This window comes from Dysidea avara, chromosome 7 (genome assembly GCF_963678975.1).
Source record: "Dysidea avara chromosome 7, odDysAvar1.4, whole genome shotgun sequence".
Taxonomy (NCBI): Eukaryota; Metazoa; Porifera; class Demospongiae; order Dictyoceratida; family Dysideidae; genus Dysidea; species Dysidea avara.
The window spans coordinates 11,892,508-11,910,050 of record NC_089278.1 but is presented as its reverse complement, the minus strand read 5'-3'; the positions used below and the strand labels follow the sequence as shown (position 1 = coordinate 11,910,050).

At 38.3% G+C, this 17,543-nt stretch overlaps 1 protein-coding gene across 1 annotated transcript; it reads left to right on the top strand.

The window, feature by feature from the left end:
• The first annotated feature begins 958 nt into the window (after window positions 1-958).
• LOC136260665 (BTB/POZ domain-containing protein 9-like) lies at window positions 959-15,852 on the top strand. Its single transcript, XM_066054488.1, has 3 exons — window positions 959-1,053; window positions 14,486-14,533; window positions 14,582-15,852. The coding sequence occupies exons 1-3, from the start codon at window positions 993-995 to the stop codon at window positions 15,739-15,741; spliced, it is 1,269 nt and encodes a 422-aa protein (XP_065910560.1). The 5' UTR covers window positions 959-992; the 3' UTR covers window positions 15,742-15,852.
• Window positions 15,853-17,543: the final 1,691 nt, after the last annotated feature.

Here is a 17,543-nt window from a genome sequence, read left to right as displayed (position 1 = left end):
GACTGCACCAACGGCTGAACCTCAACTGGCAAGGAAGTCATCCAGTCCTCCACTGGTCCCAGTAATTCAGTTATTACTAACATGATCAATACCCTTTATTATGCCTTGCAACTATCCCCAAGTCCCTAACCTTTTGGTCATTAGCCCACTCAAGGGTCCGGCATGCAGGCCAATCACATTCACCGGCAGCCTTACCCGGTAGCAGCTAGATCAATACCTAAGACTAGACAACAGCTATGTCTCCATGGAAGTTTGACCATATCTATGGTTTGACTGTGGGCTCTAGTCTCGCGTGGCCAGACCGCTTTTTCTCCGTCACGGCGCTTATCGATTAGAGATTATAAGCGCCTACTCCGAAATAGGGTCTGGTCCAGAATCAATACGCAAACTCGTTTTCACACCCCAAGCAAGAGCTCGGGGTGTTTAATCAACTTTCGTCATAAAACGTATACTTCCTTTTAATTTTCAAGCCACGTACGCACTGGAAATGCCATGAACGATAGCCGGTAGAGTCGATAAGAAACACTGAGGCTGGTTTTCTAAGGCTAAAAAGAACACGGGTTGATTCCTTGCTCAGTTCGCCTTTAGCCTTTTCGTTTTCACAAGGAATCGATCCGTTACCTTTTTAACCGTAGAATACCAGCCTCAGTGTCTCTCATCAACAGTCTACCGGGTATCGTTCATGGCATTTCCAGTGCGTACGTGGCTTGAAATTTAAAAGGAAGTATACGTTTTATGACGAAAGTTGATTAAACACCCCGAGCTCTTGCTTGGGGTGTGAAAACGAGTTTGCGTATTGATTCTGGACCAGACCCTATTTCGGAGTAGGCGCTTATAATCTCTAATCGATAAGCGCTGTGACGGAGAAAAAGCGGTCTGGCTACGCGAGACTATGTGGGCTCCACTCGGGGCTCCAAACTACCATAACAAGCCTAAGCGCTTGCGCGGTAACTTTTTTTTTTTTTTACGGCGTTACTGCTGGACTGCTGACAATGGATGAACTTCGTGAACCTTCAGCAAAGCGGTTGAAGGTGGAACCAACATCAGAAGATGGTAAAACATAATTGCTATAGTAATACTCTGTTTATAAGTATCGATTTCCAACCTCCTGATTTTTCACACATACTTTTGCTAATCAAAATACAACTATTCAATAAATGTTTTACGAGCTGCTGTTCTAGTAGAGTAAAGTATCAATTATCGGACAATATGATGTTCGGACAGCTGCCATTCACTTCCTGAGATTCCTGCAGCTTTGGTTATTGTACCAAAAGGTAGGCTACACCAAGCAATAATTATCCTCCAATAATCAGCTTTGCATGATTAAAAGCTTAAGAGTTACAGCCAATAGTATGCTTAGTCCGATAAAATCTATGCTCGGATAAAACTATCAGTTGTCGGACTTTGATTTTTACTACCAGTAAACAATGTCCAATTTATTTCAAATTTGTATGCAATATACCTGTACTCATTAGCTATTAATGGCCATAAAATGGTTTCGTTATCTTTAGCATAGAGGGAGTACAAGCCTCCCAATTTTTAGCAGTATTGTCGGATGCCCTCCGCTTTAATTTAGCCATGCCCACCAACAGAGTTCATGCTTTTTGCAACAAATGTACCAGTGCTAAACCACAGAAGAAGGTAAATAAATATCTTTCAAGAGTAGAGGTGTGTTTTAAAGTTGATATTCAGGATATTTCTATTGGAACGCAGTATTTTTGGCTTCTAAATGAAGGAGATGCACGCTAGGTGGAAAAATGAAATTACGAGGCACAACTTTCTGACCAACCACATTTGTTAGTCTTGGTGTCTCAATCACGAATACTACCTAGAAATGAAAGATGCTCCATTTTCTACCTTCTATGGATGCACAAAGCAACATTTTCGTCCTTTTTGTTTCACCCATATAAGGTAGAGAAAGAAAAGCCTTTCAATTTCCGTGACAGTATTTGTGATAGGACACCAAGACTAGCATATGTAGGTGGTCAGAAGGTGGTTTTGTATAACTTCATTTTTCCACCTTGCGCGCATCTCCTTCATTTAGGAGCCAAAAAATACTGCGTTCCAATGGAAATATCCTGAATATCAACTTTAAAGCACACCTCTACTCTTGAGAGATATTTATTTACCTTCTTCTGTGGTTTAGCACTGTGCATTTGTTGCAAACGCATTCAAACTCTGTTGGTGGGCATGGCTAAATTAAAGCGGAGGGCGTCCGACAATACCGCTAAAAATTGGGAGGCTCGTACTCCCTCTATGCTAAAGATAACAAAACCATTTTTTGGCCATTAATAGCTAATGAGTACAGGTATATTGCATACAAATTTGAAATAAATTGGACATTGTTTACTGGTAGTAAAAATCAAAGTCCGACAACTGATAGTTTTATCCGAGCATAGATTTTATCAGACTAAGCATACTATTGGCTGTAACCCTTAAGCTTTTAATCACACAAAGCTGATTGTTGGAGGATAATTATTGCTTATTGTAGTCTACCTTTTGGTACAATAACCTAAGCTGCAGAATTTCCAGGAAGTGAGTGGCAGCTGTCCGAACATCATATTGTCCGATAATTGATACTTTACTCTACGTGATAGCCAATGCTTCGTACTTCGTAATGCACTTTGCCGAATTAAATTTCTTCCAGTATTATTGAAATATGCGAAATCAAAGTTCTAAAAATAAAATTCCCCATAGGAAACCCATATGTAAAAATCTGTACGACGTAATGTATGGGAAAGTACGGGATTTTACGGCACCACTTGTCAAAAGTTATCGAGTTTTCCGCGAGTTTCTGTGGCCTGTGAGGCTGAAAGAAGTCATCCTGGGCAAAGTGGACACGCTGATTTTGAATTTACTATCCGTATTTTGGTGAATAGACGTTTTCCGGTCGCCCACGACGAAAATATGTCTTGTAAAAAGGTATACCACCATCTAGGACTGTTAAGAATCCTGCGTAACCACCCTGGTATTCAAGACACCCATCCGCGTCAGTACAAGTATAATTTAACAGTGAGCAGTTTATTGTGTTGTGAGGAATAGCTTTATAGCATGCACATCATGCATAACTTTAAAAAAAATCAATGTTAGGCACATCATAGATAATAGACACCCCATACTGGATTGGAAACTTCTAAGTGCCACCTAATCTATCCACGTTTCGCGCCCCTTATACTGTACACAGTACCGGGAGTATATTTTATAAGAACATGTTTTGCTTACTGGTGAGTAGTAAACCTACCCCTATGGAATATAAGGTTTGGCCTATTCATAATGGGTGTACTGATGTGTATTAGCTAGAAGTTTGACAAGCGCGAAAGGTTGATACTTGACTAAACTGGAGCGAATATACCATGAAACACCAGTACATGTAGCATTAGTTAGTAATAAGCATCAGCCTTAAACTAGACTTGTTCACCCTGCCACTTTCACAAACATGTTCAAATACTTTTTATACGGAAAGCGCCTATACCAGTAGTAGGCCAATCGCCACCCAAGAAACAATCTACTAAACTTACTAGTTAAAACAACCGAGCTGTATCCAGACAGTAAAACAGAATCTTTGAATGAAAAAGAGTGTTTGAAAACTTCAGGCGCGAAATGCAGATAGAACCGTAGTTTTGTATGGGGACTATACGTGTGCTTCCAATCCAGGTAGGGGTGTCTATTATCTATGGGCACATGATACATACCTTCTAAAGCTTCTCAACTACCTGTTGTGATAATCTGATGTACTACTGCTGTTATTGTTAATTATTTTGCAGCTGCAATGGTTGGTCTTGTCAGAAACAGCTTATTGTTTTTCTTTATTAAGTAGTGATGTCATCATATGTATTCTCCATACATTTAGTGTTGCATATAAAGTAAAGTAGTATCTAAAAAATGCTACCTTGCCATAGCACTGAACATTACTGATCATGTATGTTGTAATCTGATTGTCATGTTTTTACAAAGTAATTGTTAACTATGACCTGTGATGCCAAAGGTCAAATTCTGTGCAGTATTAATTATACACAGGTACCCCACTTACATTTAGAGATAATTAACTAGTGATATTGTGTGACAGAATGCATTATTCTTAGCAAATTACTGACTCAGTCATTAAATATTACAACTGGTCTTTCTACAGAGAATCGGTCACTTTAGAAAGGCTTTACTTATCTCATGCATTTCACTACATTGAGTGGTTACGTGGTGAAAATTTCATGTCATTAGGAGATTCCTATTAAAAGTTATGGCACTTTGGATATTGTGCCTGGTGCCATGCTAATGTACAGAAAAGCCCTAAAAATGTCGTACACAAAATCACCGCTCTACCAACTTCTTTTGCTTGTATTTCTTGATTGGAACTACCGATTGAGGTGAGGTTTGCACTAAAATGATTCTAAAAGAATGCACAATATTTGCCATACCAAAGAAGTTAAGGAATGTAAACTTTTTAATTTAGTTGGAAATCCCTATTATAAGCCTTTTGTACATGTAAACTTACCCTTTCTATAAAATAATAATAATCTTACAGGCCAGGGGCTAAGATGGTCAGACTTAAGTCTGGCGGCGCCTAAGGTCGGGAGCAACTTCCTGCATGTCATATTATTAACAAAGTGGGCAATCCAAAGGGGGTGACACACAGGCACTCACTGTAGGTAAATCTGTGACTGTGGTTAAACTCCAAGTCAAAGTCAGCAGTCAAAGGTAAAGTTTTTCAACCCACAATGAAAACACTGAAAAGTACTGAAATATCGTCACTAAGTCACAGGTCAAAGATTGAGAAAGGCTCTTAGTCACAGGTCAAAGAGAAATTTCAGCCGGTTTCTAGACTTTTAACCATGGTCGCAGATATACTTACAACATGTACCTACATAATACTCCCTTGCCATGCATCCTGCAATAGTAAAGTCAATTGGTAACTGCATTACAACTTATGTAAGGGTGGCTTTATATTACAAGCCACATTCACACTGAAAAGTTGGCTTGGTTGAGGTGGATTATGCATTTAAGCCAAGGTTCATGCGTTTCTCTCAGAAGCCAATAGAATGTAGGAGGGACAACATTCATTGACAATGACATATTGGGTTAATATTACCATAGATACACAACAGGATTGGAAACGGAAGTCGCGCACTATAACAAATGTGTTTTGGCTACATCACAAAGTTGTTTCTAAGGCCGAGACTTAACTGTAGCTACCATGGCTAGCAGAATTGTTCGAAGTTTCATTAGCGAGTATTGTTATGAAACAGAAGGCAGTTAATTTAACAGGCTACAAAAGGAAGAGAATTTACAACAAAGTTATTGAGGAGAATTGCAGAAGGTGATGAAACATCATTGGTAGAAGGATTCGACACTTTTAGCGAAAAGCTCGTGCTTGCACTTGAAAACATTTTCACTACGTTGAAAGATCACAAATTAGTCACCACCAAGCAAGAAAAGTTATGGTGAGAATTTCATTGCACGAGAAGCCACACCCTCCCTACATTATGGAAAACATTTTGCCAATGCATTGGGTTGAATTATGGCCGACTAGCAGCTCAAACAGTCAACCTAAAGATATTTGAGAGCTTTATGAAGACCCATTTTTGTACAACAGAGTAGCAATTGTTAGTGACAAGCCACCCAAGATGACTTACAGTGATGATGAACTCAATGCACTAAGATATGTATCTGGATATGTGCCACATGTGCTGCTGAAGAAGTATGAAAAGGAGATGGAGGAGAGAGTTGCACCACATTTGGCTTGCTTAGGTAACATGGCAGTGGCTGGAGATGAGAGTAGCATCCATAACTACATAGCTAAGTGGATTGAGAAAATGACAATTTGTTTTGTTTTTTTCTGGCTTTTGAGTCCATGGTTCGCCACTTGCTTCGTACCACATATAACACCAGCAATTCACAAGAAGACACCATCAAAAGAAATATGATAGAACTCTGTTTGAAGAACAAGCAGGTACTACTTTAATGGAATATCATATCAAAAGACATTGATAACCATCCAATGCTTTGTTAAAAGAGATCATTACTCTGTGGATAACAATCAGAGGATTTTCTCTAGCAGCTTCATGATTGGAATCATATAAGACAGGGGCGGTGGAGCAGGCTAAAGAGTGAGGGGACCAGGCTAGCTGTAAGCTGAAGACCAAAAAAAAAGAAAGTAACTAGCTACCTGACAATAGCTGCTTTCCACCAATTATATCTCCTTATTTATAACTACACATACGTAGCTAAGTATTAAAGTAGCTCTTCTCTTATTACTGTGACTGCTCTATTATTATAGTATCTAGATCCTGACTGTTCTATTAGAGTATCTCGATCTTTTCTTGCAAGCAGTGTCCCATAAAAGTGGGGGGCCATGGCCTCCCTGGCTCCCCGTCTCCACCGCCTATGATATAAGAAGAGACACAAAAAAGAGCAAGAGCTTACACGAACTTTAAAGTCTATGTAATTTTGATATTAACATATTATACATATTCACTCTGGCATATCAAGAGCATGATACAAGAATTGTGTAGCATGTCTTGGCCTTTTTGGCAGTGGATTGTTCAAAGCCACGTCTACTGCATCCACTTGATCATAGTAAAAATGTCTTTTCTGTGAACAATTACCTCTCACAGGATCCAGTACTTGGGAATTTTGGAACCGGAGTGCTCCATCATTCGCTTAATTGTAGGATTATCATTCCTTCCACCCCTGGCTCTCTGCTTTCCAAAGTAATTCTCTACTGTGTCTTGTGATACTCGTTCACTTAAAAGAACATCCCTTGAACTTCTTGAGCAGGTATCTTGTCGTATCCACAAATGAATTTACTACATGTTATATAACAAAATACACATTGAACATAATAATATGTTTGCCATCACTTACCCGTAATACTCAGTCCTTCCAGAGTTTTCCTGCTAATTTGCATTCGCTCTTTGTCTGTCGGTGCAATCTTTAGAAATGTCTGTGTAATGCTGTCTTCCTAGTCTCTCCAGTATTGCAAAAAATCCTCTTCTAACCATTATCCATGCAAACAAGAGTTTATAATGGTGTAGGGAGAGTATCGAACTTCACTATTCCCAATGAAAAATGAGCCCGTAAAAGTAGCCCGCATATCATTGTGTCCTCTCGTAAATCTGACCGCTGTTGATCTCCAATTGAGTGGCTATCCTTTATTTTCATTACATAATTTTACAATATGCTACTATTTATTACCTAACTGCTACCTATATATTTATTACTAGCTATGTACTTAACTTAACCAAAGTCAAAGTCAGGAAATTCGTCTCCTCAGCAGTTACCGAATACTGGTGGAGTATCATCTTCGCATTGTACCTCCACTAAATCACAGACAGTTGCTGGAGAAGTTGGCGCCTAGCAAACTTACAATACAAACCATTTCTAGCAGTTGTTCTGTCAGCTATGGATCCTAAAACTGAAAGGGCATATGGTGACCAAACACTGAATGTCTCACATACAAAAGGAATAAAATCTCCTTCACAATGTCCTGGTATTGAGTGTCCTTAGCTATCTCACCAACAGCAGCAGCCACCCCCACCTGAGAAGCTGTTGATTGCGCAGATTTAACACCTTCTTAGTTTGGTTGGGTGGTCCGCATTGAATCCCTATAGCTAAAACCCCATTTGTGTTGATTGGTGACTAATTATAAGTGCAGTGGGCACACACATACACGTTGAGAGACTGAAGCTACAGAGAGAAAGAACAGTGTACTCGAGAAAGGTATGGCACAATGTGCTGAGGAACTTAGTACAAAGAGAAAGACAGCCAACTAACCTGGAAAGCCATAGATATCAATTTCGCGTGACGTCTTAATACAAGATTTCATCATTGTCACCATTCTTAAACTGATAGCAAAAGTGACATTTCTACCGAGTAGGGCATGAACAAATGTCAAAAATTCGTTAGAATGTTCGATAAGCTTAACATTTGAATGTAAATTTCAACATTCATTATCTCGCCCACACTCAATTATTATCATTGTAAGAGTAGGTTTTTACTTTTATATGGTTGTTTTTAACATTACTTTGAGGTAAAAGGTTTCAGACATGTACGTAAACCTATCTTTGGTACATGTTCATAATGCAAAATTATTATTATTATTGTACTAATTGAGTGGGTGTAACAACATTTGAACATACATTAAGAAAAATTAAAGAATGTTTGAATGTTAAAATTTAACTTTCGTTCATGCCCTACTACCGAGTCATTTGAACAATGCTATAGGACTTTACGGGCTCATTTTTCACAAGGTATAACAAGGTATAGTGTAGTTCGACACTCTCCCTACACCATTATAAACTCTTGATGCAAACATACATAGCTAAAGTTTGATTTCATATGGTATGCATCCATTACCTTTAATCTTTTATCATCTGGATCAGCGTACGGTTTCAAGTCATTTTTTTTCTTTTTCTTCCAGGCATCCATACAGCGCACATTCAAGCAGTCAAAGAAACAATCCGTAACATGACAAAACTTCTCTGTAGCCTTTGTGTCTGGGTCACCATAATATGATAGCCCATCAGCTACAGATTTGCTTAACACCTAGAGTTGAAATATTATGCATTTACAGTTCTGTATACATGTGTCACTTTACCTGTGTATCCAGCCCAACTCGCATCCTGGAAAATGATGTCAACTCAATGTGCTCCCTCTTTAGATGTGGCAAAAATGTAACACCGCTAGACTGAGCAGCCATGGTGGACGTCTTATTATACAGATTGAAGATATGTTGCCAGGATAAATCATGGCCATTGTTCTAAAAGTAGTTGTCAATAACTATATAACATGCAATTTCAAGTGGTAGATCCTCGGTTATCCAAACCCCAATATGTCTCAGGTAATGGGTAAGTTGTTCAGATAAGTAAATTGTTTGGATAAATGAAGCTCATACGTTTATATGCAGAGCCCTGTTTAAATTCTCTAATAGAACATACACCTTACTAATAATGCTCTAATAGGACAGCCACTTTCAATTTCGGATAAAAGAGGGTCAGATAACTGAGGATCTACTGAACATGCACGCATTATAATTGTATAGATGCAAGGGCGGATCCAGACTTATGGAAAGGGGGGGTCAAAAATGAACTGAGGCACTATATTTGATAAGATGAGACCAAAAAAAAAAAAAAAGGTCACAGCCAGCTGACAATAGCTGCCCACCTCACCAACCACGTATTTATAGCTGATAAAGTACATAAAAGTCCTTAAATAGCTCACTACACACTGTTCTAATACTGTGACTGCTTTATTAGAGTGACTGCTCTATTAGAATATCTTGATCTTGGTATACTAAAAATTTTTGGAGGGGAGGTCAAGAGCCCCCTTTGACCCCCCCTGTATCCGCCCCTGTAGATGTATACATACATGTATCACATAGCTATTTAGCGCGAAGGCATTTTGACAACTCACAACAACATTATGATAATCTTAGCAGAAAATATTACAGACTTAGGCCTGTGGTAGACTACATTGGTTTAATATTTGCCAAATCTGCCTACAGTCAAACAGTATGCATGCTTATAGGTAGTAAATTACCCGGTATATCCATGCCCGTATGAATGGCTTAAGCAATTGCGGGCAGTCTTGATCAGATGTGGTGGGTCTGAAATAAAATAAATAAAACGCTCTTCCTCTGAAAATGGATTTTCTGTCTTGTAAACATAAGAGCTGTCTGAATTTGATTTCCTGTGCATGCGGAAAGTTTTTGATTGTGGCTTGCTCCATCAGCATTATTCCTATCACTCTGAAGCCCATTTCTTCTAAATGTTGTACACCTTCCCACACAATAGGAAACAGTGTACCTGTTGTTAATTTGTCAGTACCAAAATGTGCAACAGGAAACTCAAGGTGGATAAACACTCCTCAAATCATCAAGGTGAGGAGATGCATTGCAATAGGTGGGTGGTCAACTGTATTGTCTTTTTGTAAATCTTGAATAGCATTATTGATATCACTGAGGTTAATAAATCCAATCATTTCACCAGTATTCTTGTCAAATACAATGTCTTCCTTGATCTTCATTTCATCCAGAGTTAGTATTACATACCGTTTTGCTTCAGGAAGGTTGTCTATGTCTGATTCTTTCTGAAGCATTTCCAACACTTGTGGTTGAAACCCAAGCCTTCCTTTGATGCTTGCACTTTGTTGCACTTGTAAGGATCTCACACCGCACAGTTACTTAATAACACTGATCATTGTAATGAACACAGGCAGAATCATCAATATAGGCACTCCTACTGCCATCAGGTGACACAATTTTATTGCTCTTCTGCTGCAACAATTCTACAAATCGAGAATCTGGCTGACCTACACACACATTTGAACCATCTACTAATTTTAGAAAAGCTAAACAGCTCCCTGGTTCTAAAACTGATGGTACAGTGGCAAGATTAGAACATATAGATGAATCCACCTGATGTCCATGAACACATAATGACCAAGTGCAGTCACTCAATATCACAATTTTATGGCTAATAACAAGGGGTTGTTCATCCACAGACTCATCAATATCTGCAATTTTATAAACATGTACTCTTGTGTTGCTGTGTTCACACTTACATTTATTTGGCTAACTTGTTGAAATGAACTGCAGCATCCATGGCTGTGTACCAGGAAATGGTGACATTGCAGTACTAGACAATGGTGACAGTGGTGGTATGGTAACATTAGATGATAGGGAAGGTAGCACTGAGAGGTAGCAGTGGCGAAGTAACACAAGAATTCAGTGGTGGTAGAGTGACACTTGTACTGGAGGGCAGTGGTGGTAGAGTAGCACTTATACTGGAGAGCAGTGGTAGTATGGTAGCACTTATACTGGAGGGCAGTGGTGGTAGAGTAGCACTTGTACTGGAGAGCAGTGGTGGTAGAGTAGCACTTGTACTGGGGAGCAGTGGTGGTATGGTAGCACTTATACTGGAGGGCAGTGGTGGTAGAGTAGCACTTGTACTGGAGGGCAGTGGTGGTAGAATAGCACTTGTACTGGAGGGCAGTGATGGTATGGTAGCACTTATACTGGAGGGCAGTGGTGGTAGAGTGGCACTTGTACTGGAGGGCACTGGTGGTAGAGTAGCACTTGTACTGGAGAGCAGTGGTGGTATTGTAGCACTTATACTGGAGGGCAGTGGTGGTAGAGTGGCACTTGTACTGGAGGGTAGTGGTGGTAGAGTAGCACTTGTACTGGAGGGTAGTGGTGGTAGAGTAGCACTTGTACTGGAGAGCAGTGATGGTTAGAGTAGCACTTGTACTGGAGGGCAGTGGTGGTATGGTAGCACTTATACTGGAGGGCAGTGGTGGTAGAGTAGCAGCTGTACTGGAGGGCAGTGGTGGTAGAGTAGCACCTGTACTGGAGGGAAGTGGTATACAAGTGAAAACTGCAAATTAGTGAATTTGTGAAGCATGGCAATAGATAATATAAGTAGCTAGTTACACAGTATGCTGGGTATAATTGTTAAAATACAATACGTTAAGCTACTTCCTTACACAGAAATTTGTGAAAACTCTACAAGCACAAGAAGGTGTGACCGTATTGTAATTTACTTACCTCAGGCCGTACTAGCTGCTTATTAATTCACAACAGTGGTGCTGCCCTTATAGCATATCATTTCGTGTCACCATGTATCACACTAATTAACTAATTTGTCACATTAATAGCTGACAAATTATGAACAGCTGACAAAGAAAGCCATTAAAGATGAGCTCGTGCTCGTAACAACTATCACTTGTACAAGCAAAACATGTATAATTTTTTCAATTTTGTTATGTTACATTGGGAGTTTGTACAGAGACGTCACATGAGTTACTTCCGTTTCCAATCCTGTTGTAAAGTTTAGTATATCTATGATATTAGTTCCCTTTAGTGCAAATTCACCCACTAAACTCTAACTGTCACCAAGTGCGTGGCAAGTGTTTAAGAACTTTTCGTAAAAGCTTTCAAGACTTCACAAACTTCTGCAATGGCCTAAATAGTAAAATTAAGCAGTGAAACATGACTGTATACTGTATTCACTGCTATGTGTATACATCAACTAAACTGACTATATAGCTAGCTATATACTAGCTACCATGCATGCCTCAGAGTGGATTCTAGTGTTGATATGAGCTTGTTTGTTCCCCTCCCCTTGCCAGCTCCTGGATCCGCCCTCTGATTGGTTCCTTGTTTCCTGTCACCCACCTGCATACCACTTTGCCCTACCATATTGGTAGTCAAGATAAACATTTCCAGCCACATTTTGAAGATATTCTAATAGAGCAGTTAACCACAATATTGTTTGTGAAGTCATATGTATGCGTTGAGCTGGATCCTCAAAAACGTTTACTAACTCATGGATGCAATTACACACTATCTTGAAATTGGCTCATTTGTAGCACTGCTTGACCTGCTAAAAATATTTCAGTTTTTTTTTTGTTCAAATGTCTGACACAGTATTTAAACATACATTTCATAGGAAGAAGCCATAAAAGTACATTGTTTATTACAACCCTTTTCCAAACTTGTAATGGAGCCAAACACTACGTGTCTGTTGTTGACACCTTTGCTGCCACCACTAATCATCTGGTTGGCTGAAATATTAACTCTCTTGAGAAAAATTCACTTTTACTTCAAGCAGCGCTTGGATAATTTTGGAAGCAATCTAGATATGGGAACCTTCAAAGGCCTGCAGCCTGGCCTGGAAATTTAGCATTTCCTGGGCATCTACAAGCCCATTAAATAATAATAATAACTTTTTAGCTGTTTTTCAGGATCCAGCTCAACTTGTACATACTATAGTATAGAGCAGTTGCACAAATAATTATGTTAGGTGTGCTGAACTAAAATGAGCAGCAAAGAATCCATTGTCACTGTACATAAAAATAGCATTTTGATTCTACTACCACAGCAGATGCACGAATGGCTTAACCATGTACTGCAGTCCGGTAATAACATACTAGAAGGATGAGAGCATGGTTTCTGATACTATGATTAAAAAATCTGCTTATCGCTGACATGCTCAGGTAGCCAGCGATCTATTTACCTTTTCCATTTTGTTTGATAGAGTTTCCTGTTCATGAGTTAGGTACTGCTGTATATCCTTGCCATAAGTGGACCTGTTTTTGAGTGTAAGCAGGCAGATAGAAGGCTGGTTATGGTCTCACCTTTCTAGTACCTGATTATCAACACCAAAGTCATTCTACAACAGCAGGACAATGAAGTACACAATATTTTCAGCACCTGGCTGTACAAATACCACATGTTTCAGTTGAGCGTTGCACATGTGATGTCACATACAACCGGAAAATTCCTCTAAGAGTGTGTTGTTTTGTGTAACTAGATTTCTTGATTAATAGTTTGACTCTTGTGAATACATTAATAAACATGTAGTTTAATAGCTGATGGATAGTGTATAGGCCTAATCAAAATTAATAACTGCCCATCCTCACTAAATAAAAAAGGTTGGCTTACTATGTTAGTATGGAACCGTAAACAAATAATTTTCAACTAAAAATTTACACACAAGTATTTTCCGTAGTTTTTATATTGTGTTTTCTTGTATAAATCACAAGACAAAGCGTCAAGGTTAGTTTTACATGTAAGGACATATTCACACTTACAATTTTAAAGGATATCCACTATTCCTGATGCAACAAAACGGAGATGGCTAAGGGGCTGAAGCCTCCTTTACTATAGAATTTTTTTGTAGTAGAATAGAAAATCTTCTTATACTCCATATGTCAACCAAATTCTAATGCAGTAGAGTCTGAAGCATAGAATAGATATGGATGTTATTTGTGGGGATCTGGGGGCTTGCCCCCAGGAAAACCTTAGAAAGTATTTTAGGTAATTCCACTATGCTTTTAAGTATAGGGGTATACTTTTCAAATTGTAAAAGTGACTGTTCTATTAGAGTGGTTGACTGTTCTATTTATTAATGCACATCATGGCACTGTGCCAAAACCAGCTGTTGCTTAACCTGTAGATATCACATAGATAGGATTAACAAATAAATCAATCAATTCCTATAATTATTTCAAACCAACACAAAAAACCACCTTTAAATAAAGCTTACCTCTTTGGAAGTTTAATACAGGATCTTACACATTGGTTGTATTTGACATAAAACTTCTTGCTTGCGGGCAGCATACAGGCATGTGCATACACAATTTTCAACCAATTAGGTGACTAGTTATGAGCTTGTACTTGCTATTGTGAATTCATTGGTTCGAGGCTGCCTAGGTCCAGTCATGGATTTTTTCTCCTTTCTCCACCTTTTCAAACACACTTTCTGTAACAACTTGAGACAGGCTGTAGGACCAGGTGTCCTACAGACCTTCATCACTTGTGCTGTAAAGCCTTAATGAATAAAAAATTGATGGTGACAAACAATGTTATTAATGTCAAATAATGATAGTATTGGCATCTCATTTCTTGGCTGCCACATTTGATTTCAATACCTTGGCTTTTTGAAAGCTTTTTAGTCATTGATTTCCTAATGTTCTTTGCTTTTATAAACAGAATCATCAAGTTCTGAAGTTGATTCAAAAGGAGAAGAAGCTTGCGAAAGTAATGATACATACTGGTGTGCTAATGTGTTTTATTCAGTACTACAAGATCCCAGTACACATGATGTGACATTCAAGACTTCTAATGGTGATCTTGTTGGTGCTCACAAGATGATACTAGCTGCTGGTTCACCAGTGTTCCATGCCATGTTGTGTGGAGACATGAAAGAGGGTGGTCAGAAAGAGATACACCTGCCAAATATAGATACAGCAACTTTGGACACGTTGCTTTTCTTTATGTACACTGGCCACATAAAAGTGAGTGTGGAAAAGTGTTGTTACCTATTACAAGCTGCCCGATACTTTGCTATTGATGAACTGATAGACTTGTGCAGTGAATCAATTAGCAATGCACTAGATCTTGATAACTTCTCTAGTGTTGCTGAATTTGCAGCAGAACATGACTATGACTTGCTCCTTGAAAGATGCATCATGTTTATGGAAGTAAAAGCTAAAAAAGTCATTTATACAGTAGGGTTTGTTTCCTTACCACTTACAGTCATGCTTACCTTTGTAAGCTCATATGAGCTCAAAGTTGGGGAAATGGCCTTGTTCCTTGCAGTTGTTGAGTGGTATAAGCATCAACAAGAAAAGTTAAGTGATGATGATATTAAATCAGTATTCAAACAGATCCGTTACCCACTAATCTGTAAGACCGATATACTCAACAAGGTGTTTCCTACAGGAATGGCTGATTCAGGTCTTTACAAAGCTGCTTTAAAGTATCACAATGGTGACAAGTATGATGGCCCTGAAGAGCAAGTAGAACTGAGAAATTACTATTTCCATTTCAGACCTGAGAATTCTTTTGAACTAAATGTTGAATGTATACCTAAGGGCACTCTAATTACAAAGATTGGACCACCATCAGAACTCTTTGGTGACATGTATGGCAGCAGTACTGAACTTCAGATATGTCCCACAGAAGAAAACCCTATAATATTTGAAGTACTCATAAAGCAGTGTAATGACAAGACCAAGATAACCTTTGAATTACATTACTTTCACGAATATCGTCATTCAGTCAAAATGAATGCCAATCATATTTCAATAGGGAAAGAAGTGGATGGGTCTATTTTTGTTCATAATCAAAGAATACGTGCTAAAATAGGAAACAAATCCATGTCAGTTCCCATAGATGATGATGAATTGTATTTCTGTGTATCACTGTTCCATAACAATGATCAGATTCTGCTACATAGGAAATGAGTGACCCTATTCATACTTTTGGTTCTTAACAGTTCACAGTTTTCATTAAACTATATTGCATTGTTTGTAGGAATTGTATCTATACAATTTGCAACTTTAGAAATTACACAACTCATGTTTGCAGTATTTCAAATTACATGCCTGGCTGGTGACCAGTTTTCATTCCTGTTATACCAGAGCCTAGCTACATGCATTATAGCTAAACTTGTGTAGAAAGGAAGTTATATGCCTGTATATGCTTTAGTGTGAGAAAGCAAACAATCTATAGGGGGTACTGACAGTACTGATTACAGCCCATGATCGATCTAGCTTTCACTCCCTGAATAAAGTGGAAATCACCTTTTCACCATGCCACCAGTAGTAGAAGTATGCACACATTTTCTAGTATGTTATATCATGTATCATTCTCTTTGTAATGCATGGGCAGAGCATAGTCAGAAACTAGCAGTACAGCTACTTAATTTTTGCTTAGTTATAATTTTATCTGTCCAGTATATATAGCTTTCTGATATGCCACTATAGAAGTTCACTAATGATAATAACCACAAAAAAAAATTAACGAACAAGTGTTACTGTATAGTAGGATCATAGCCAGTAAACATCTAAAGTGTTTGATAATGGGGAAAAAACAATACAAAGTGTTAGAGGTGCCTACTTTAGCTTCGAAGTAATCCCCTAATTTATTAATTTTGTTGTAGCAGAAGCTTATGAGCTGTGAAGCGGTGGCTCATATGCTCCTGGTTATAGTAGTACCACCACTTTCCTGTTAAAGCTGTGTAGTCTTAAAATTCCTTTATGAGGACATAGCAGTATTACGTACTGTACTAATTAGACTGAAACAATGTCTAACAATCAGAAACAAAGCCTGAATTGAAACAAAGCCTGAAATGAACTCAAAAAAAAAAATCACAATTTATCAAAGTGCTTAAGATTCAACTGAAGGCACTTTTCTGAATAATAATGGCTGTTGCGTGTTCTATTAGGCTCTCAATCTTACTTGACCAGTCTCTGGAAACTTCAGACCCCCTGTCGCTGTCAATAAATTAATCACCTTATTGTGTATACAAATCTATATGCTATTGTAGTAGAGTGGCTAAGTAAGAAACCATTCACTTTTTAATAAAAGCACCAAAGTTGGTTGATTGATTCATACCATCTCATATTAGATAGGGTAGAATTAAAATTACCAACATCACACACAAAGAACCCAACAAATGTATATAAAGCCATAAAAGTGCTCAATAGTAAACGTACTGAAATGTCAACAAAGGATGGTCAATACAAGGGAAACAAAGATCCATCCAGGCCATTAGGTTGTAATGTTCAGAAGCAAATGAGGATCATTACATGAAGCCATAGATGCACAACATATTATTTCTATTAGGGTGTGCCTGTACTTTTACTTGGCACCTTTATTTTACCACATTTTGAAAGATTTTCTGTATTCATGCTTAGTAACCAAGACAATTTTAATATACTTATATGGCTTCCAGACCTGCTAGAATTAATGTTTTCAAATTTGACCCTGTCTCAGTATACCTTACTCAATTTTCACAGAAATTTTAGTGCTATATAGTGAACGGTTTTTTTTTGCAAAAATTGTTGCTTAGCTGCTTTATTATTGCTATAAATTTTGTGCTTGAAGAATAATGTACCAGTGTTGTATACCCTATGCATAATCATAGTAGCCATGATAATCACACAGTGGTGATTAACAGTAGAAATACAAGGTACATAACGCCACACATACATGGAGTATTACATCAGCTACTTATATCATGCACTATACAAATAAAAAAGGA